Raw genomic sequence first — 22,703 nt, 5'->3', positions numbered from 1 at the left:
CTAAACATGTGCAGGAATGCAATATCGTTTTCCTGATCGGCGGAAAATTCTGGTGTTAAGCAAAGCAAAAGATTGTGCAAAAAGTGTCTTGAAGGAGGCAATCAGAATTGCGTTCGTAGGAAATTCCATCAGTTAACCGTCGATAGGACTAGATGGAGCGACCGGAAAGTTTTTGTTGTTGCAACAGTTTTTTTTTTTTTTTAATTTGTTGGTGACAGGTTTGTTGTTTGCTTTATCAGGCGGCAGGGTGGGACCTGTGAACGGATTCATGAGGGTGCGCTTTGAGGAGGTTGCTTTGCTTTGATGTGTTGCGCGTACCATTGTTTCGTACAGGAGGAGGTCTCTACCACGGTTGAAGGTCACAAAGACGTGTGAAAATTCCAAAAGGCGTGTGTTGCATGGGGCATACGTTTGTGAATTGAGGTCACGACGCGTTGTACCGCGGTGGAAGGTCGCAAAGACGTGTGCAAACTCCTGGAGACGTGAGTGTGTGTGACGGTATATAAGCAGTTGTGTCAATAAAGGTTAGGACCTGTGTTTGATACGTTTTGTGTTTGTCCCCTTCTTTGCCCGTCATCTCCATTGTTAGTACGTGTTGCATCAAACAGATCGCCTGTTTACTTACTCTTTCTTCAAGTTTGCCATGGTTCGTTTTTGCGTTACCACAGCCAAACACCTGGTGCTATGTGTAGGACACACACTAATATTTGTTTAGATACGATCAAGGGCTATTAGAAAGTTCGTATTCCTAGTGACCTCTTTCTTTAGGTTAGTACCATGTCTGTAGTGATACAAAGTGCGAACGCTTATGATCCAGAACTTCTTTAAAAGGTCTGATATATGAGGCTGAAATAGAATATTGCCTATGGTCCTTACCGTTTTCTTTTGCAACGGGTGTACCCTTTCAAAAGTCGTTGAAGTTGGTGCGCCCCAAACTGAATGACCGTAATTTAGGTTAGAATAGAACACGAAATTATAAACCATTCTTTCATGTTCATCGCTAAAGTATTACAATGACGGTATAACATTGCCACAACTTCTGAAAATTTGTGTATAATGGGGCTTATGCGATAATACCATGACATATATAAAAATTACGTCTAGAATTTTTAAGTTTACAAAGTATTCTTTTCTGAATTTATGCTCAGGCCTTTCGTAACGGTGACTACTTCATTTTCGGGAGGATTGAACACATATTTTTTATTATCTATTTGAAGTAAATTAAATCTACTCCACCATTTCAACCAAGAAAGCGTCAGGTTTGCTTTGTCAAATAACAAATCAGCACTTTCAACATAGAAAATATACTTTTGTAATGAGCATAATCTACGAATTCGGCATCTGAATTAACAAAAATATTATGATTTACGTGTGCATATATTGAAGTCGCTCTTGTCCCCCTGTCACTAAACACTCGTACAAAAGCGTCCTTCCGCTCTCTCCCGCCCGTGGCTTCAACAGCAGTGCGCTCAACTAGTAAGATCGAGTGATGTCACGTGTCTCCCTCCGACGCGCTGACTGGCTCACTGGGACCGTAGCGTTCGCCGTTTGCCATGTCACGGTGAGACGAAGTATAGAATCCCTCCCCAGAGTTACGCTTATTAGAGTAACGTAGTCGTTTTGAGTCACGTCGTGACTATCTAGGCAGCGCCTCCTTGGAAGATACGCCGAGAGAGTGGTGAGGTGCTAGAGACGGGTCCCTATCAAAACGCCGAAAAATAAGAGGCTGACTTATAAAGAGGCCGAACGTCAGAACGCCGAAAAATTGAAATGCAGAAAAAGTTGAAATGCCGAAAAATCTAAATGCGGAAAAGTCATAACGCCGACAACTACAAAAGGCGAAATCGAATGACGAGCTTTGTCATTTCCATTTGTTCGTTTTACGCCGAAGCACTTCCCATTGACACGAGCCTTTTTAGCTCGATCTACAAGGACACCAGTATCAATGTAGATTAAACAGATGTAAAATTTTGTATTTTGCTATTTGTCGTAAAGCTAGGCCCAGCAGTCAGAGAGGACAGCTCTTATTTGTCAGCAGAAAAAAGCAGCGCTGCCCAGTGTTTAGATTACAAGAGAAGCAGCAATCAGCAGCAGTAATCATTTCACTGATTCGGAGGGACATGGACGAAGACGTAATTATGTGTTCCCAAAAGGCAAAAGCGAAAGGCAGTTTCGAAGACAGTTATGTCTACGTACTTGACCAGAAAATGGGTTCTAGACACTATTGGAGATGCGAAAAGCAAGGCGAAAGCGTCGCAAGAATCATTATCGACTTTCCTGTAGAAAGTATTCACATGATCATTCCGAAACCCACGCAAGTCATGCTCCGGATATGTGCAAGGTTAACGTTTTTTTGTACTCGAGGGCGGATCAAAGCTCTGGCGGCGGCCTCGCGTGAGGCAACCGTGAACCTATTGCAGCAAGTCACGGCTGATGTAGCAGCGTCTTCAAAGCAACACTTTCCACGCAATGAAGCTTTGCGCCAGATTGTGAAAAGAAAGAGGAAAGCGTACTGCCCACACGAGCCGTCTTCTGTGCAGGCGCTCATCATCGAGGACGGGTTCAGAACAGCGTTAGATTTGCAACAGAAAGAATAGACGCTTTTCAGTTAATTTGAGCTTTAGATTGCCGGGAGTTCCTACGGTGCGACTACACCAGGGCCGATGGAGCTCGGCTTTTAATTTTTTTTCGCGGAAAAAATCTTTAAGAATTTGAACGACACTCCGAAGTGGCTCGTGGAAGAAAAATTTATTCGCCGCTCTTCGAGCAGTTATACATAATTCAGGTTATCTTTGTGACCATGTGTTCCTTTTAGTTTACTGCCTCATGACTCGACGAACCCAGATTTTATACAAGGCACTTCGAAGTGTTAAACTTTGCCGCAGACCTTGTACTTGACTAAATCCGAAAACCGTTAATACAGACTTTGAATTGGCAGAAATTAACGTTATTCGGCCGTTGTTCCTGTCGTCAAATGTGCATAGTTCTCTGTTCCACTTGTGCCAGTCAGTATGGAGGAGAGTGCAGCACCTTGGAGTGTCAGTTCTCTACAAAAATGATATAAATTGGTAGATGACTTCGCCATCAAGGTGAGGCAGCTTGCTGCCCTGTCATTCTTTCCCACCAAACAATTACGGGTTGAATATGCGTCCTTGAAGCCATTCTTCCCGCGAGAAGCGTCTGTTCTGCTACGGAGGTGGGGTACAACTACCTGCTTGGGAAATTTCGCCACCATGTTGGCCGTGTCGCCAGAAGTAAACTCCAGCGAAATATATGAGGTCCACTGATATTCTCTCGCTGAGAACGGGTTTCCAAGAGGCAATAGCTCCGTTGGGGCATGGCACCCACGAAGGAAGACATTGGTTGGCGGACACTACGTAAGCGTCTTCGGGGTCATCACCATCATGAAAAGGGAGCAAGCTACAGGCGAACACGACATCGAGGGAGCGATCAAAAGACACCCCCGTCTTCCACGAAGCAAGAAGCAGAATGAGCGCAAAAATTGTTTGGCGGCTGCTCTGGGCAACCGGGACAATGTCGACGTTCTAAGCTTTCTTCGAAGAATTGCACACAACTTATCCGTCTCAAATGCAAACAAAAAATCGCTCAGCTATCCGACAATATGTACAAAAATATATATTTTTCTCTTTTTAAACTTGAATTATGCGAAGGGAAGCTATATTCGAAAATAACTTTTCATGGCTATTAGAAAATAGGACGAAACGGCGTGCACATGGGGGGGTGCAAGCTCTCCCATAACTTTGATTAGATTACGAAGAAAATTTATGCCCTGGTATAGCTAAGTGAACGGCGTAATACCAGCATTTTGATGTTTTGGCATTTTGATGATCCGGTGTTTTGACTTATCGGCTATTTGAATTTTCTGCATTTTGAATTTTCGACGTTTTGAATTTCTGATGTTTTAAATTTCGGCATTCCGATTATTCGGCATTTTTATTTTCGGCGTTCTGAATGCCTCCCGCTAGAGACGGGTGCATCACGCTTGTGTGCATAAATGCGAAAAGCGCTAACGCGCTTTTTTTTTTTTTTTCATCAATTTTGTAATCATGCGACAAAGCGTGTAAACTGATCGGTGGATATTGCAATGCCTTTTGAGAAAACCTTTAAATTGTTTTAGTCTCCACTGAGAATCGCTGTCGATACGTCAATTGCAACGTGACCCATGAGATCATTAATTAAAAAGTTAACTAAGAGGTTTTAGTCAATTATCCTAGTGTTAGTAATGATTAACCTTATATCTAATGTCCGCCCAACCCAATACGCATAGAGCAAACACGGTATGCATGTACCACGATTGCCACTTAAAAAAAATTTAATTTTCATCTTTGAAATATTTTTAAAAAATACCGTTTTTCTATTTAGTCACCTAAAAAGGACATATAATACTAATACTAACGCTAATAATAATAAGACTTAATAAGGTAACAATATGGATCTATTTATTACAGTTGCCAGGAACATCTTTTCGATCTTGTTATTAGCGCGAGATGCTGAAATAATTACAAAAACGGCACGATGTGAAAAATAGGAACACAACCCAGTCCCCATGCTGGTTACAACACAAAGTTCAGGGGCATATACTACATTTTTTAATTAATATTGAAACACGCCCACACTCAAATCAATTATATCTGAAGGGCACATCAAACATAAAAACAACAGTAGAAAACTGACCAGTGACCACCAAAAGGCAAGCAGCATTTTAGTAGACTTCTTCCCATCCCAAAGTGGACGAAATGTTGAATCCACTTATTGAAAATAAATTTGAGTGTTTTGATGTTTCAATTATCTCCTGTCAGCGGCATAACATGTTGCCAATCAAAAACAGGGCACAATTGAGGGCATTTTAGATGTATTGAATAGTACTGAAGTATTTAAAGCTTTATATTTACGCATGGAGTCCGGATCTCCACTCAACACAATAGGCTCAACGAAACAAGCAATTCATGCAATATCTTACACTCAAAAAACGTATTCACATTCTACCCAATCTGGTAGCTAAGCAAATCCAAAAGCTTTAAAGTAGTTTCATGGACGGACGGAGGGACGAATTAAATGAATAAGTTTTAGTTGCGCTAGGGCCGTATTTGACAAAAAAACGCGGACTGCATACGACAAAAAAAATTAAAGTAGATATATAATTGCATAATGGCTACGCTACATAACTGTTAGGGTTAAAAATCAGGCCGCTAGAGCTCGACAACTAAAGTAACTTGAAAATCTGGTAATCTTTTTAAGAAACTATAGATATTTACCGCAGGTACAATGAAATCGTGACCAAGCAGAAAAGAAGGAAGATAAGAAATTTTCTGCGCATAAAATTTATGAAAGTGGTCTTTCCGATGTTATTCACACGACATGCATGAGATTAGAAATGTAATACCCTTAACGCAGGTAGTCATTGTATGACAGAAGAAGAGGACGTCATTTGATTTTTTTACACAAGATAGCAAATGCAGTAATAGATAATGATTCGCTTTTATCCAGTGTTAATATCCATGTCCCCTACCATTTGACTAGGAATCAATCTACGTTTTATGTCCACACCATACGCAGATCTTCACCCTTGTCACGCATTCAATCACTGTTCAATCGCTTTGAGAATGCAGGTATTTAAATATTCAATAATTCTACTGTTTACCGCAAGCAATTGCAAGGAATCCCAACCTATCTGTGATGCGTGTTTTATTATTTTGTGTTTTAATTTGGCGTTTAGTCGTTCTTTGTGTACCAAAGGGAACATCTTCGGGTTGTTTTTGGGCACACAAAATACAGATTAGTTGTATTATTAAAAACAAATACCTCCGACTTGCATAACAATACCAACAATTTATAAGACGTTTCGTCTCCTATGCGGGAGACATCATCAGTGCGGCCTAGGAATACCCGACTAGCTACCAGCAATCCAAAGCTTGCTTCTTCTTTTTCTTCATTCGTAGCGCTGGTTCTGCCGACTTCTTCGTCCGTGGCATACGGGCGACATCAACATCGTCGGCTCTCGTTTCAACTTCTTTAGCGTCCGTCGTAGATGTGAAGTTAAATGAAAAGTTATTTCTGGATGTCGGTGTACACGTCGGGGAGGGGGCCGCGGTTAGAATTGCAGGCGGATGGGTCACTGCGAATACACCATGATTTCAGAAATCTTCTCGGGTCCCACCGTTGTTTGCGTGCCAGGGTTACAGCGTTCGCAAGGTCAAAAGTGTGACCAGTCGTCCAATAATGGTCCACCAGTTCATTTTTTAATATTGTGGCATGTGTTGCTTTCTCCACGTCTCTCTTGTGCTCTTTGAGGCGGGTACTCCGTTTGCGGCCAGTTTCTCCGATGTATCACTTGTCACAGTCCTGACAGATCACTTTGTATACAATACCACTTTGAGATTCAGGAGGGGTTGGATCTTTTGGCTTCGAAATGAGGTCACGTAATTTTATATGGAGTTTGAAAGCTGTTCATGTACCTAGTGAAAGGAGGGACCGGCAAATAGCTTCTGAGACGCCTTTCACATAAGGGATAGCCACCACACATGCTTTGTAATTATTAGTCGCTTTTTCTCGTCCCTGCTGCATCTGTTTACGTGTGTTTTTAATTAAACCTTGTGAATACCCGCGCCTCCAAAAGGGATCCGATAACAGTCTGAACTTCCGATGCTCGTAAATCTGAATTTGAAGGGAAATGTTCTGATTGGCTATAATAATAATATTATTATTATAAATATATTATTAGCTGCAGTTATGCTTCACCACAGTTACCACACTGTAGGGACTAGTACGGCCTATAATTTCGGACAGTTATTTCAGAAGTGAAGAGTGCGCGTGCGCAGTTCTGATGGGCGCTCAAGATATGGAAGAGCACCTATGCCCATAGTCTTGACTGCATGGCCACAAAATGTTGTCCAAGAGTACAGCGTGGTAACTGTGGCTTAGCGTCGAAAGGGGAAGTTTACATACGTTCGGCATCGATAGTCTTGTCTTTAAAGCGCTAGAGTTTTATCATTGGTGCTCTTGAATTACCTTCATCTTCCTTCTTTGGCGTTTAAATATCGTCACTTAATTACTTTAATCTTCATTTTATGTAAATGTGTGTAATATAGACTGTAATTATGTAAATCATTATATTTATGATGGCTATTCATATTAATGAACATCACGCCGAGTGAATATTTTTGTAGTTCTATCATTGCTTCAAAATTTAAAATTCCCTTAACGTCTTTATCCTCTTTGATGACCATTTATGAAGCGTCAGTTGTGAGTGTAGCGCTTGTCCTGTCTACGTCTTTCAATTGTCCTTGTCCTTGGAGCTTCAGTGCTTAATATGGTGATTGATATCCATCATATTTAAAATGGAATTCATTGAAATAAGGTACATACACAGGGGGCATTATATGCCCTTTGGAATACCTCCTCATTGTAAAGTCGTAGGCAACAGACATCCGTTTCTATGAAGGGATATCTTTCTCAGATGTTGGAGATGCTATACTGAACGGTATGGAAATTACATGGCAGAGGTACTGAATCCGCGAAGGTTGGAGTGAGAAATTTCTGAGTATTAAACATCCTCTTATCTTCTCAGATATAAATAGCTTGGTCAGCCACGTGGAGTGGAAAGGCGGCTATATTTGCAGCATAACTTAGAGATAGATATTGACGTCGCAGATCGAGAGGAAGATGGTGGGCGTCCACATATAGGCTATTTACACGAGAAGCTATAAATACACCAGTTCACGTTCTCAAGGCTGCAGAATAAACAACATCGAAAAATCGAAGCGCCGACGGCCTTGCGGAGCCGTAGACTTTTCGCTCATGCTTGAGTTCCTAGAGGAGCAGTGATTCGTATATTCTCAAAATAGGTTCACGTTCTGCTACGCATCATGTCCCAGCCAGCATTTTAAGGATGTTGCACCCTCTGATGCAGCTCGCCTTAAGCTCCCGAAGATGTGGAGCAAGGACCAGCTTCTGATCAAACACGACCCCAGGAGTTTGTGTTCAGGTTTTGTTTGGAGCTTTGTGCTTCAAAGCTAGAGTTCTGTAAATAGGAACAACCCTCTCTTTTAGTGAAATGACCAACGACTCTCTTTTCTCCAGAAAACTTGTAATCATTGCTCGGTACCCCCGAATAAGCCCATTCAGGGCTCGTTGGATAGTTCTTATACCCGTCTGTAAGCATTGCGACAACCTGAATGGCATTTGGAAGTCGTCAACATAAAGACATAAAAATGCCTGCAGGGAGGCATTTGGAAATAGAAATAGTTTTTATGCAGAACAGGGGTCACGCTAAGCAGACTTCCGTGGAGTAACTCAATTTCCTGGGCGTATACTTGGGAACGTTTAGTTCCTATATTCTCCCAAAGAAGCCTGCTTTAAAAAACCTGAATAGAAGAGAACATCCCACCACCTATTCCAAGGTCTACAATATCTCTAAAAATGCAGTGTTTTCAGGTTGTGTCCTACGCCTTTTGCGCGTCCAAAAATAATGAGATGTATAGTGTCAAGAAAACGCAAATCTTATCTCCCTCTCCAGTCGAACTAGATCATGCTGCGTTGAGTGGAAGCGCTGAAAGCCACTCTGGCTGTTATATACAAAGTGTCGTGACTCAAAAAGAGATACAAGTAGCTAATTTGATATTAATAAGTAATAATAAAAATATTCTTTATTTCCCATTATATGAAATGGCGGGGATGAGAAAAAAGCCGTGCTGGGGGCTAGCTGGATAAAAATATTGTTTTTCAATGCTGTACGGAGTTCAATAACATGACCTATGCACCAGGAACTCAAAAGAGACTTTCTCAGTCCAGATCCGATCGTACAGAATACGCAAAACAAACAGAGTTTGTTTTTCTGAAAGGTGGCGAATCGTTTCACAGTGCGCTTTGTCAGGTCCCGGTTCCGTGTTTTTCACTTTGTTCACTGTATATGCCAGCTCATAAAGTGAGAATATCTTATTATTGTAGCAGCATCATCCAGTTTGTATTTTAGCCGTTCTTTCTCGAGCTTGGCTATATCTTCCCTAAGAAAGCTTGTAGGGGAATGCTTACTCAATCAGAAAGCAAAGTGCTGAACAAGTTCATCAGGTGGATCGTTGATGTCAGCAATTTCTCTGTCATTGACGACGAGAATCCTCATAACATTCATTGATGACTGCCCCTTAACTTTCAGAACTTTCTCCCAGACAATTTTGACTTGGTCTTAGGGGTTGTAGAGCAAGTGTAGCCCCATCTTAGGCTGTTCTTTCACTTCGCCGATACACCTGACTAGTTTGGGCTTCTGGCCGGTTTAAAAAAGAAGAGGTTGGTAGTTCTTGGGTATGGAAGAAACAGTCCCCACCAATTATTTTTATTATTTTTTGCCTCCTGACATTCTGCTGACCCCTAACGGGCTGAGACGATAGGGATTGAGTTTGCAGCTGCACAAATACCACTTTCCCTGCAGCATGGCAGCTTAGTTTCTGTAAGATCTTAATTCGTACTATATTATTCTTGTATTGACAGGATGGGCAGCAGCGTGAGTCGGCAGGGTGTTTGCCCTCGCTGTTTACACTATGAAAAGAGTTAGAGCATTTTTTTCGCATCATGATCCTTGCTGGAGCACTTTGCACAACATTGTGGTCGACGATATGGTGCCGTTTGGTGACCGTACCGATCGCACTTGAAACACTTGAGTGGGTTCGCGATGTGTGGGTGAACCTCACATCTCATGTAGCCAACGTGAATGCGTGAAGGTAGGTCAGGTGTTTTGAATGTGAGTATTATGTGCTTTGTTGGAATCTCTTTGTCATTTTTCTTGATTTTTATTCGCTAAACATTCTCATCCGCATTGTAACATTCTCATCCGCGAGTCCCTCGAGAAATTCATTCTCTGGGACATTTAGCAGGTCGTCCCAAGAGATCACCTTTCTTTGAGTTGAGAGTGCTATGTGCAGTGAGAGGGGCCGTAATCTTTCCAAAAAACGTTTGCTTTGAGCAGCGCCTTGCTTGCTGTCTCAGGTTACACTTCCAAAAGAGGATCGCTTGAAGCAACTTTCTGGATGTTTGTAACAGCAGGAACCTTTTTCTTTCCTTCTCCTATAGGGAATGGCGGGGTGGTACTTTGCGGGTCATAAGGGCCATCGCTTGATATTACTTATAGTTTTGTCAATTTTTTTCTTGTGTTCAGTTATTTTGCGTTCTGCAAGCCGAATATGTTTCCGACCTCCGACTGTGAGGGTATGGCGTGCGGTTCCCATATGATAAGAGTTCATTTCACCACTAACCCGGCTCACCCACCAGGAAGTTCAGCAAGGCGGCATCTCGAGTGAGCCTAGTCAGACTAAGCGATACCTCGAGGAAACCAAGCCTAAGTGAGAGGTATAACCAAGCAGCACTCGGTAGTCAGATCAGAGACACATGGTGATATCCCTGCACGAGGTTAGCCATAGCCGCCTAGTGGTCAAGACTATTCAGGCTATCCTGCTGGGAGAGAGAAAAAGCTGGACACAGATACATCCCCTTGACTCAGGGCAAACTCTGGGTTAATGCGGTGCTAAATTGTTTTATTGGTATAAGCGTATAATTCCGTCGTATCCTTTCGAGACACCTGGGAAAATCGAAGAACTTGCTGAGCGATACAGTTAGCGCAAACACGACATCAACCCCTTTGAGTATGTTGCTAGAACAAGGTAATGACGATTAGGTTGAAGCCGTGAATAGAGGTTATGCTAACTGCTTTCCGCTGATCGAAAATTCCATGGTCCACCAATCAAAACAAGTGGCAAGTTTTGGTTGAAGAGTAGAAACGCGAGTGACATTGTCAAACTGGGGAATGTCAATAAACCTAGTGTAGAGCTTTTTGAAATGCTCTACGACGGAAACTTGAAGCATGTCTGTGGTAACAGAATCTACTTGCTTCTACTATCCAAGGACCACATAACCTTCGTCGCGCGCGGCAACGTCTGTGGTAGCTTCACGAAGGCACGTCCTTCGCTGGGAGTGGTTGCGTGATCAGTACAGAATCCCTTCTTGTTATACATTTGATTTTCTAAATGTTTTATAATTTGAGCCTCACCATTTGCTCCAAGCATTGGAGACAAGGTCCTCAGATATTATCTTATTTTACAGGCATTATCTTAGCTTTCAGGCTATGAGAACTACTCACTTGACAAGGCTAATCAAGGACTTTCGTGATTGGAAAATATCAGAGCCAGAAGGTGAACGACATGTTTGTAAAGCACCAGTGCCAGTAAAACGCAGACGTCGACACCAGCCCAATATTTCGCTGCGGTAAGACGGACACTTGTCCGCTGGCACTCACAGACGCTGCTTTGCGTTAGCGCCAAATAAAGCGTCGTGAAAAAGGCTTTAACTAGTTCCTGTCCTCTCATTGCTGATAGCTGGTGCGTTTATGGTCGCACGAAACCTCGAGCAAACTGAGCAAAGGTACCGTATTTATCAAGGTAAAATATATCATCCGTTGTTATACGTTACAGCAACAACCCAGGCAATGCACGTGGTGAGTAACACAAAAAATGCAGACTTACCTGCCAGGCCAGAGCGCACTTTGTAATCACATCCAGTGACAGGCCTTGGGCTACCTTGAACATGTCCACCACTTTTCCTTTTTTGGCGTAGTCATCAAGCACGTCTACGAACTCATCCGTGCAAGCGTTCATAATCTGCATCATCTGCTTCATTTTCACTGCGCTGAAGGTGGGGTTTAGCACAGTGCGCACTTTCTTCCAGGTGTCAGCTGCAAGACAATTCGGGTAGTTATATTTAGGGTGTCGAACCAGTCAATATTTCGGTTCGGTTCAAGTTAGAAATAAACAGCTTTGAATTTTGCTCCCAATTAGTTCCGGTTCAGTCAACCGCGCAAAATATTGGTTCAGCTACCCCTTCTACCAGGCGCGAACCCGTTTAAACCAGTTTATAACTCAAGTTTCGATTACTGTCATCCGCGAAATTTCTTCGCTACCACGCGTTATATGCAGTAGCCGGAAAGAAAAATGAGGACTAATTTCTTTATAGCACCAAATTTACATGACAAAATAAAGAAGTTCCGCACAATCTTGTGCTCATCAGAAGCGAACTTCTTTCGGTCACTGTATAAGCCATGGCCATTTACTGTATATGCCAGTGACATTCTTCTAAAGCACTCTAAAAATGTCTTACTTTAATTTCGCGGTCAAAGCACGTGATAATATGTTGAATATTTTGTGGTATACAAACACAAATACTACGAAAATAAAACATACATTTAGTTTCCATTGGTCAAGAAGTCTGACGCGTCATCAATGAGACTTATAAAAAAGTATTAGCACAACAAAAACTTATTAGCATAACCATACATAAGCAATGTTTGCGTCACTAGATTTAATTAAAATTTACCTTCAATTATTTTAACGTCTCAAAAAAATTTAATGGAATATTATTGTGTGTGGAAAAAAAACAGAACATGTCACCGTTACCGGAGAAATATTCAAATAGGCAATTAAGGGTATAAAGGACATGGTTTACCGGTTTAACCACAATCGCCATACGACGAGCTGCTAATGCCTTTTCGCTTCGATCACAAGAATACAACCTCCGATCAAAAGAAAAAAATGGGAGATTCTAGAAATATAAGCCAAATTAATTGTCTTCGCGTACTTGAGGAGCGAAATTTTAAGTTACTGATGAGGAAGATCGCTTAAAACGCAAATTAAAAAGAAAAATATAGAAGGAAAATATTGTAGCAGTTGGTGGTGACCGATTACCTGACTTGATACCACCGTCCCCCAAGGTCAGTGATTACACTGATTCTGAATGGACTTACAAGGTGCTTGAGTCTAGGTTAGATTACGCACCCGAAAAACATGTAAGAAGGCAAGGTTTCGACAAAAAAAAACGTTGCGCCGGAAAAATAATTTTTCAGATGGTATATTTTTATCCAATTTTAATATTTTGAAACCGGCAGATGTTTATTGGTGTTTTTCAAATAATCTCGGAACGTCTACGTACAGTTATGTTTGGTCCCAGTGAGCTTGGAGTGGTACTGAATGTTTTGCTCGCGATGCAAACTCATCTGTTCAACTGATAAATCCCTATATCAAAGGCATTTTCAAATTTATTCATCAGTGTAGTGTGTGATGAGTACGCTCTAATGGGAACTTTATTATTGGTTCTGTTTGCTGAGATTCGTGGGACTGATATAAAACGTAATGCTATGTGACAACCGGCAGTGGCATAAATATTTCAGATTGTATTATTGAAAGTCTGATCTGAATAATGTAAGTCGGTTTTCAATATTGTCACTAATAACCAGTGACAAAGACGAAAAAACTAGGAAACTAAAGCTTTAACGTGGTGAACTTGGGACAACAAAAACAAGAGGAACCTCACAGGCGCCGATGTTGGCATAGCGGCACCGGCGATAGACTAATTCGCTGCAGCCACGCAGGGCTAATGCTACCGGCATTATCTTAATTATGCGAGAGAACACTTTAGAAGATCGGCTAGAGATAAAATCATTACCTATTTGCAGGATTGCAAGTGCGCAACCTACTTGACAAGTCACGCTTTTTTATTGCAGGTCTTTGACGCGTAAGGTCAAACACAAGTATGCAAAGATTTGGCGCGGCACGCTGAGAGTGGATGGAAGATAAAAATGCCAGCCATCATTTGGCTATAGCGTTTTGGATTTATTAATGCCCATCGTCAACAGCGCTGTAAGCTTCTTCAAGAACAGTCGGTCATGGCACTTATGGACGAAAGCTCAAAAACAAGGGCCGTTCAATGCCACGTTAAACAAATAGCTGCTTGTAATGTAATGTTGTAATCGCATTGACGGCACCTTTTCGGTCTCAATACGCATCCTGTAAACTTTCGTTACCAGATATTTTATGCAATTGTATGAACTTCCCCGCAATTTATGTAAGCTTGCTCGTTCTAAAAAATAAACAATATCGGTAGGGTTAAACATGCCGATGTTAGATGACAGTATGTGTGGAAAAGCTAGAGCTGGAAAAAGCTAAAATTGTGTGCTAGGACAGTCGGCGCATAGATAATATTTTGTTTCACCATATTAATCTATCATTCCGCCTAAAACATTGGAGTGAAGTATCTAGAAACTTTTACTTCTAAAAAAAACTTTAAGGAATATATTGAATTGTGATTTACATTCTTTAATTAATGAATTTGACATGTCTAGGAATCCCCTGATGTAGTAAACATAACCCATCTACGCATCAGACCTACTTTATGTAAGTGTGTGTTAAATCAAAGCCAACGAGCACTCTAATAAGGAGCCAATAATTCATAAATTAATAGGCATACCAATGAAGACGACCAATCTTCCCTATGGAAAAACCGTCTATGGGGCCCACCAGGATTTCTCAAATGCTTTCACATACCCCTCAAACATTTAAAGGGTTTGAGATGTTTATCGTAGCCTTCTAAGGGGCCTGACGTACCTTTCAAGAATTTCTAAATGGTGTAAGTGAACCGTCAACGTTTTTAGAGGCCTAAGGCGTCTATCCCTTTTTTTGCGTGAAAGAACGGCACTTATAAAGACTGTTGTAACGGGTCTTCCGTTCTTTCAGGGAGTTGATGCTTACTGCTTACCAAGAATGGAACGAAAATCAGACTCAGGAGGACGTATAGTTATAAGATAATCGTTTGCTCTCCAGTCTGATCCAGACGTCTGTGTAGACTAACCTATATGCTGATGGGAAAATGCCTTTGTGTAATGGCGTGCAAATGCCGACAGCATCCAAATGATTTTTACATCATGACCCACGGTCTTAAATCTCTGATGGATGCTCGAGATCTTGTTATGCAGTATTCACTGTTGCTTTTTTTTAGTCTTCTAGTTTGCCATAAATATGGGTGGTTTCATCTCAAATCGGGCAGGCTAATAGTTGCTAATTTTTTTTTTATTATTTTTGACGAAGAAATATGTTTTTGGGGAATTTCTCAAATGAAAGAGAGTACAAACCGCATATCTTTTATTTATTTTTGTTTGTTCTAGTATTTTTGCCTGCCGTCGCAGGTCGGATGTTTGAGAACCTCTGCTGCCTCTACTATTTTTCCTCTTCCATCTTAACTTTTTTTCCCTCATTTAATAGACACTATAAAGATACCCTGGTGTATTAAAAATTTTTTAGCAATCTTATTTTTTGCTCAAAAATTGTCAAAGTCTTCGTTCGGGTCGAGTTTTGGTCAAACTTGACAGGTTTTTACTTTGTCTGTACTTAAGGCAAATTTTATTTCTTCAGCTCTCTAGAAAGCCCAAAACAAGCCCATTATAAATATAATAATGTCATTGTGATCTGTTCACTAGACACTCCGTCACCTTTACGGAAACGTTGTGAGAAATAAAAAATGTTGAAAGTTTAAAAGCAATTCTTTTAAAAACCTAATGTTTTAAAATATTTTTACATGTTTTTTTATATAATAGTCGACTAGAAGAAGAGCCAATAAAAAAATTCAATATATCGGTTGTATGTCCTTTATTCGAGCAGCAATCGTGTGAAATCTGTGCTCATATGACTAAAATAAAGCAACCTTACTGGCATTGTTCGTCTCTACGATTGCGAAAATATGTTTATTTTGGTTTACTTTTTCAAAAAGGAACGTAAAGTAGGCGAACTTGCGATATTCCTTGTAATTTAAAACTTGAAATAAGAGAGAAACCACATAAGCACGCTACAAAACAACGAGTAACAAGTATATACATACCAAAAGGCCTCGCAACATGTCAAAAAGTGTTCTTATATAAAACAGTTCGAAGCAAACAAGGGTGGCTACTCATTATACAACCTATTCCGATAGAACATAGGCGTAGAGTTCGGGGGGGGGGGGGGGGGGGGGGGCATCGGGGCTCGTGCGCCCCCCCCCCCCCCCCCCCCCCCCCCCGGGCCCGGAACCGGAATATAATGATTCTTACTCAGGCGCTGTTAACGTGCCATGTAACGAGCTTCTAGTAGTGGCATGTAAAGAAAATAACTCCCACGTTGCCATTTTGACAAAATACATGGGAAATGGAATCCCAGCGTGCTTTCGTTAGCTAACGCGCAGCACCCCCCCCCCCCCCCCGGAAAATGGAAAGCGACCTCACCGTTGAGGAAGGGCAGACTGCTCGCAAATGGCTCCACCTTCAGTGGAATTGACGGTCGGTCGTGGAACACGTTGGACTCCTTGATGAAGCACTGCTTAATTATTTCCACATCACTAAGAGCGATGAAGGGCACTTCTGACTGGTAGAAGCCGAACACTTTCCCATACTGTTCTATCCAATTCTCCATCACCTAAGAAACGCGAAAAGTGTTTGTAAAGAATTATTAAGACAAATAAGGTTTCTCAAAGGTTATTTGAGTATAACTCCACCTTAAGCCAACACCCGGTTTATAAGTTGATCTGCGTACTTTATATGGAACTGAACTTGATCAAATATTACAAAAATGTGGTGGTGCGAGAACGTACTCAACGTAATTTGAACAACTGTCCGACTGACGACTAACTTATTTTAAAAAAAGTCTATGATGACATTTTTAGATTAATAATTTGTTTTCTTCTGTTTTTACATGGTGACGGTCTGATAATATGGCGTTAAAATGTATAATACACAGCAGAAAGTGGAGTTAAGTAGTTTGCCCCATTATTCATTCTGTCAAAACATTTTTCTGATTTGATTTAACAGCGCCAGGCTTCGTCAAAGGCTCGAAACGAACGTAGCATCCCTCTTTCAACTATTCACTGAAGACTCGGTTCCCAGCGGTGATTTAAAATAATTTAGTTGGTGTTTTCTAAAGAAAATTGTAAAAGCCAACACTGAGCACAACTTACGCGTTTTTGTTTTTTTCTTTTTGAGACCGTGATTTACGTGACGCCATGACGTTGCATGACTTGAGGTCACGTGACTTGCCACGGACACCACGGACGAGGATGAAATTTCGCTTGGCTTTCATTACAGTGGAATTTTGCATTCAAAGGCGTAGCCAAAAGGGTGAGTTGGCTCAGATAAAGGTCAGAGCTCAGTATTAACACTGGACGTCCCGTACTTTATAATTTCTGCTTTCATTTGGCTTGCATCGTTGCCTTGCGCTATACAGCAATTATTTGATATGCTACCTGAACCACAGATTGAAAGGCAGACAGGGTCTTAAGCCTGATGCAGGCAATGAGGAAGAGGGGCTTATAGCGATAAACTGGCAGCTGACAGTGACCCTTAATTAACCACCGCCATGTTGCACATTTTTGACCACTAGAGACGTGACCTTATAGTTCTAGATTTTAACAAAGCGCCGCGCACAAATGATTGATTATTGATCTTTAATAACAGTATTGATGAGACGAGTTATGTTTCGTTTGTTTTAGGTCCAAAAATGTGCTTTTACGACAAACACTCGGGCAGCTTCGCAATGGCTCCGCTAGCTGCCGTCAGCCGCGGTGCTGTATTTTGGGTTTTTATTGAAGCTAGACATTGATCTCTGGGGCTAACAGTATCGAAAAGTAGTTTATCATGCTTTTTACTGCGATCGCAGTACAAATCTCGGTCAGTTTTGCGCAAAAGCCTCAGGATTTGGCACGGTCACGTGTCTAGCGGTCAAAATTGTACAACATCGCGGCAGCCAAGCAGGGATCACTTTTGGCTGATGAACGGGATGCCAATTCATCGCTCTAAGCCCCTCTACCTCGTTGGATGGAGCTTAAAATTAAGGCATTTATTTTTTCTATATATCTGAGTGCCTTTTATCTGATAACACGAATTTGTTCGAATTTGATCTGACATGAGCCTGGAGAAGTTTCTGTTCATCGTGGCAACCTGCCGGGGCGGCAGGTTGCCACGATGAGCAGAAACTTCTCCAGGCTCATGATGAGCAGAAATCACAACCTTGAAAAGAAAAAAAAACAGAACTTTTCTTTGCCATTTTACTTTCTTTGCCGCAGTACATTCCCACCGTACTTTCAGGCTGAATAGTGGGAAAGGGTCTACATTACGTACGTTAATGGCGTCTTTCTTAAGCTCCTTCCTATTTCCCCAGAGAAGGCCCGGTTCTGGTCCGAGGATGCCGTGATTTTTGAAGAAGCTGTGTTTTCGACGTCTGTCACGGATCCACCAGGCGACGCAGGTCACCAGTGCCACCACTGCAGCCACCAGAGCGTTCCACATCAAGGTGCCCATGACGCCGCGCGAAATTCACTGCACAAAAAAAAAAAAAAAGGATTTTCTTTGAAGGTTTATCTCTCGGACATTTTTAAAATAAAGAGCTGCCTACTTCTGAAGTTGTGAGCTTTCAATTAGTGGCATGCGGGAACTAATGGTAACTACAGAAATTGACGGTCGAACGGCCACAATCCCGCTTCCGCCTTCTTGCCTCGTGACTTGGAAAGCTACGCTCCGCGGTAACGACACTTCACTCATATTGCTGCTTAAAAGCATAATTGCCAGTTGTCTGGAGCTTTCTTGTAATGAAATTGCGGAACATGTTTTTCGGCCACCCAGAAATGTAAAAAAACAGTCAGCGACAAAGGACTACGACGCCGCCTGAGCTTCTGATCCCGTATCTAGACCTCACAGAAGTCGCATTTTCGAATAGCATGGATCGCCAATTGTGCCCATTGTGCACTAAGCACCAAAATGGCGGTAGCCAAACGATAATCCAAACTGAAGTGCTGATATTTTAAGTACAGCTTATTTTGTGGGCACATAGAGCGAGTGTCGTGATTCGAATTTAAACACGAGACGCGTTCCCTTTAAGGTATCCTTAAGCTTTAAGGATTCTTAATTCCCGTGCAGGGCAAGCTCCCTCGCAAAGACCTTCGCGCTCGTGTACAGGGTTAAAACAAATTTTTACTCGCTAAAATATCTTGCAAATGTAAAAAAAAAAAAAAGAATTGACGGATTTTGTAGCAGCTTTTTACGAAAATGTCTAACTCGTCAAATTGTTGGGCTAATATTTCAAGTCGGAACTCCGAGTACTAAGAAATAAGAAAATAAAAACAGTTTTTTTTTTAGTTGGCAGCCAGAGTTGCGCGTCCGTTTTCCACGTGCCGCCGCGCCGCTATCGTCGAGATGAAATCACATGAAGAGCAAAATCCAAGTACCGCGCAGGAAAACCACCGGTACGGCCACTTCGCCTTAAGAGCGCGGCGCCGCTATTCGCCTACTTAATGTGCACAATCCCGTTCCGTGCAGGAGCGTTGGCGCTACAGGGATAAGCGCGCAACTTATACAGTAGGGAGCCTATAGACCAACACGGGACCCTGACGTCACGCAGCTGCGGTGGCGCTGTCGATGGCACTGCGCATGCGCAGACACTTCACTTCACGCGAGTTCGGTTTCTGCGCACGCGCAGTGCCCACACCGGGTGTGAACAAACGCGGGCTCGTTGGTAAACAGCGTGTCGCAAGTCCGGCTTCAGGGCGCTGCTATCTTGCTCGCTGGGGTGCTCTTGGAGAAGGCCATAATCCGATTACCAAGCCTTGCTAAGGCATCCTAATCGGATTATGGCCGCGCCCAAGCGCACCCCACTGGACAAGATGGTGGCGCCCTGAGACCGGACTTGCAAACGTGTATACATGGAACTCTATTTCTTTAAACGACGGAGCGGCAGCTGTCGGTGAGACACCGAACGACGGCCATATTTCTTTGCCTTATAGAGAGATGGCGCTACAGATTCACTTGACGTGAAGCCCCTACGCGCCGAGCGAAAAAGCGCGCTTTTATCCGAGTCTTTTCTTCCGCGGGATTTTTGCCAAAATAATGTTGTTTCGATTTTCAGTTAAGTTTCACAGTGCAGAAAGTGTCACGTCATAAATACGAATAAAAAGAAAACACCAAATCCTGCTCCAGAAATAGCGTACCTTCGTCTCCAACGGTTCTTGTTTCGTGCATCGTCTGCTTTCAAAGTTTGACGTTCGCACTTTTGCCACTGTGTGTTTACTTCATTTTTTAACGCTGTTTTCTTTTATTATTATGCTCAACACCTCACCATGTGTCAAGTGAGTTCCAGCGAGAGGTTCCAGGAGGTTCTTTGGTATACAACGTCAGGAATCTTCGAGGAAGTGCGAATGAAGTGCAGGACCGTCTTCAACAGAAGACCAACCTCTAGGCCCACTATCATCAAGCGGGTGACAAGGTTTGTTCAAGGCGGAAACGTGAAAACCAAAACCTCCGAACACTGCAGAAACGTCGCCGAAACAAAGACAGCAGCAAGCCGTTCTCGACGATTTCGAAGCGGCGCTCCGCCTCTCGCTCAGGCGTGCTTCTCGTCAACTCAGCGCAAGCCGGGGGCGGAGGGGGGGGGGGGGGGGGGGGGGGGGGGGGGGGGGGCTTCGTGTGGCGTGTGCTTCGCCGGCGAATGTACCCGTTCAAAGCGCAGCTCCTGCACGAATTGAAGCCGGAGGACTACGCACGGTGAGTGCAGTCTTCTGAGTACGAGCTGGTGCAGATTCAGGCCAACCCCTGCCACCTGCAGTTCCTCTTGTTCACGGACGAGTCTGTTTTCCATCTCGACGGCCGCGTCAACAAGCAAATCTGCAGGTTGTGCTATGGCACGAACCCGCACTGGTTGACCGAACATGCTGTTCAGTCACCGAAAATCGTCGTGTGATGCGGCATATGGCCAGAGAGTGTCGTCGCCCCGTTCTTTGTCGACTCGATATTGATGGGTTACTCGTACCTCAGGATGCTCTAGGAAGAGATTTTACCAGAGCTGGAATCTGCGCATATGCAACGTGCGTTTTGCACATTCCAACAGAATGGGGCCCCTCCCCACTATGCAACCCACGTGAGAGCCTGGCTCAACCGCAAGTTTCCAGAAAGCTGGTTGGGCCGCGGCTTTCCGAATATGGCTTGGCCTCACCCCTTGCGATTTTTTTTTGTCAGGAAGTATGTAAAGGCCCAAGTGTACGCCCGGCGATAGAGGACCACCCCGGAGCTGGAAGAGCCTATCGACGCTTTCGAGACCATCAGTGATGAATTGCAAGAGGCGGTCTTCTAGGACTACGAAGGAGGCTGGAAAGATGTATCGAAGTTTGCGGCGAGCACGTCGAGCTCGAGCTGGAAGTCTAAATGTTTGTGTTTCCTCATGCGAGTGTATCGGTGTGTGATTAAGCCTTTGACCGCAACTACGGAGACCGCAGTTCAGATTTCAACGGCTCTTTTCAGAGCCACCAAATCGCTGCTTTTTCGGGCGCACTCCTGGCTGCCTCCCGTGTCTCATTCAAGCGTCAAACTGCGAAAGCGGACGATGCACGAAACAAGAACCGCCGCAGGCGAAGCTACGTCGTTTCTAGAGTAACATTTGGCGGTGTTACTTATTCATATTTATGGCGTGATACTTCCTGCATCGTGAAACATAACTGAAAACCCAAACAACCTTATTTTAGCAAATATCCCGCGGAACCAAAAACTCGGATAAAAGCGCGCTTTTTCAATCGGCACGTAGGGGCTTTAAGTCCAGGCTGCCCAGTTAGATTTCCTGAAGCGCCATCTCTGGATAAGGCAAAGAAACATGGCCGTCGTTCGGTGCCTCCCCAACAGCTGCCACTCCGCCGGTGAAAAAAAAAATCAGATTTTTATTTTCTTATTTTTTTGTACTTGGAGTTCCGACTTCAAATTTTCGCAAAACAATGTGACCAGTTAAATACATTTTCGAGAAAAGTTGTTACGAGATTCGTCAAGTTTATTTTATTTTTGCAGGCCATTTTATCGTGTACTTTTTCTTTTTTTGTGACACCCTGTATTTGACTTTGCTCGCATAACGCGCGTAGGGCTCTAGTGAAATTATCGGTGCATGAAATGATTTGTAAGTGGACCCCCACTCCCAAACTTTTGTCTGTCCTTCCGATGTCCGTTGTTGCAACATGTGTATGTTTCATTAAATCTAGCGAGGAAATTGACGTCACGTGGGACCTGTACAACGCGCCCTTCCTTTACGGGTTTTATATTTTTTCAGCAGTCTGCGAATAAAAACCGGGCAGAATTTTACGAGCTCGCAATAGGAAAGAAGTTAGGTTTTTCCAAAACTATTACAGAATTCCGTTTTTTTTTTCTGGTTATATATACATCAATTAATATAAGTAACAATAAAAAGTACTGATCGGTTTCAGTGCACGGAATGTTTTACTTATGCAAACAAGTCATTAATGTGCAGATAATCAGATTAAGACGTGGTATAAAAACTCGCTTGATCATACCAATTTCAACAAATTTTTGTTGACATGCATAATCGTCTGCATGCACAGCATTTCTCTCCCTATAGTACAACTGTCCAGTTTTCAGACATATCTCAACTGAATGTTTTCTCAACATCAAAGCTTGCAATTGGAAAGCAGCACGCCCGTGCTACATTCCGTAGTCAGGACTCCTGGGGTAGCGCTCACTAAATTACAAAAAAAGAAGAACTCGAATATTTTTTGCATTGCTTCTGTGATGCGCGCTTTCAACAACTCTCGTTTAGAAGCTTCCCATTTTTACAACAGAAAAAAAGGTGAACCTCTCGTAATTTTTCTTACGAATTCGCGAAGAAATCGGGTTTAACCCAATTTTATAAAAAAAAGTGTGTTCGGAGTAGAAATATAGGGAAATATCGAATTTTACACAAAAACTAGGGGCCGTATCTATACACCAAGTGAAGAAATCGGTGTAACGTGACCGATACGTCGGTTTTTTAGCAAGGTTTACCGGGAAAATTCACGTCCTTGGACATAAACGCCATTTCTGCGTGTGG

General features: G+C 42.7%; 1 protein-coding gene across 1 annotated transcript in view; it reads right to left on the bottom strand.

The window, feature by feature from the left end:
• LOC120850102 (cytochrome P450 3A18) overlaps nt 1–22,703 on the bottom strand; it is a 45,997-nt gene that overhangs the window by 2,960 nt on the left and 20,334 nt on the right. Inside the window, exons 2-4 of the mRNA XM_040222465.3 lie at nt 17,972–18,169; nt 16,085–16,274; nt 11,529–11,737 (exon numbers count right to left, since the gene is read on the bottom strand). Of these exons, the coding sequence (XP_040078399.1) occupies nt 11,529–11,737; nt 16,085–16,274; nt 17,972–18,151 (579 nt within the window). The 5' untranslated portion in view covers nt 18,152–18,169. The remainder of the gene's footprint in view (nt 1–11,528; nt 11,738–16,084; nt 16,275–17,971; nt 18,170–22,703) is intronic.

Source organism: Ixodes scapularis, unplaced genomic scaffold (genome assembly GCF_016920785.2).
Source record: "Ixodes scapularis isolate PalLabHiFi unplaced genomic scaffold, ASM1692078v2 PGA_scaffold3__209_contigs__length_174095766, whole genome shotgun sequence".
Classification (NCBI taxonomy): domain Eukaryota; kingdom Metazoa; phylum Arthropoda; class Arachnida; order Ixodida; family Ixodidae; genus Ixodes; species Ixodes scapularis.
This window is presented reverse-complemented; position numbering and strand designations above follow the sequence as displayed.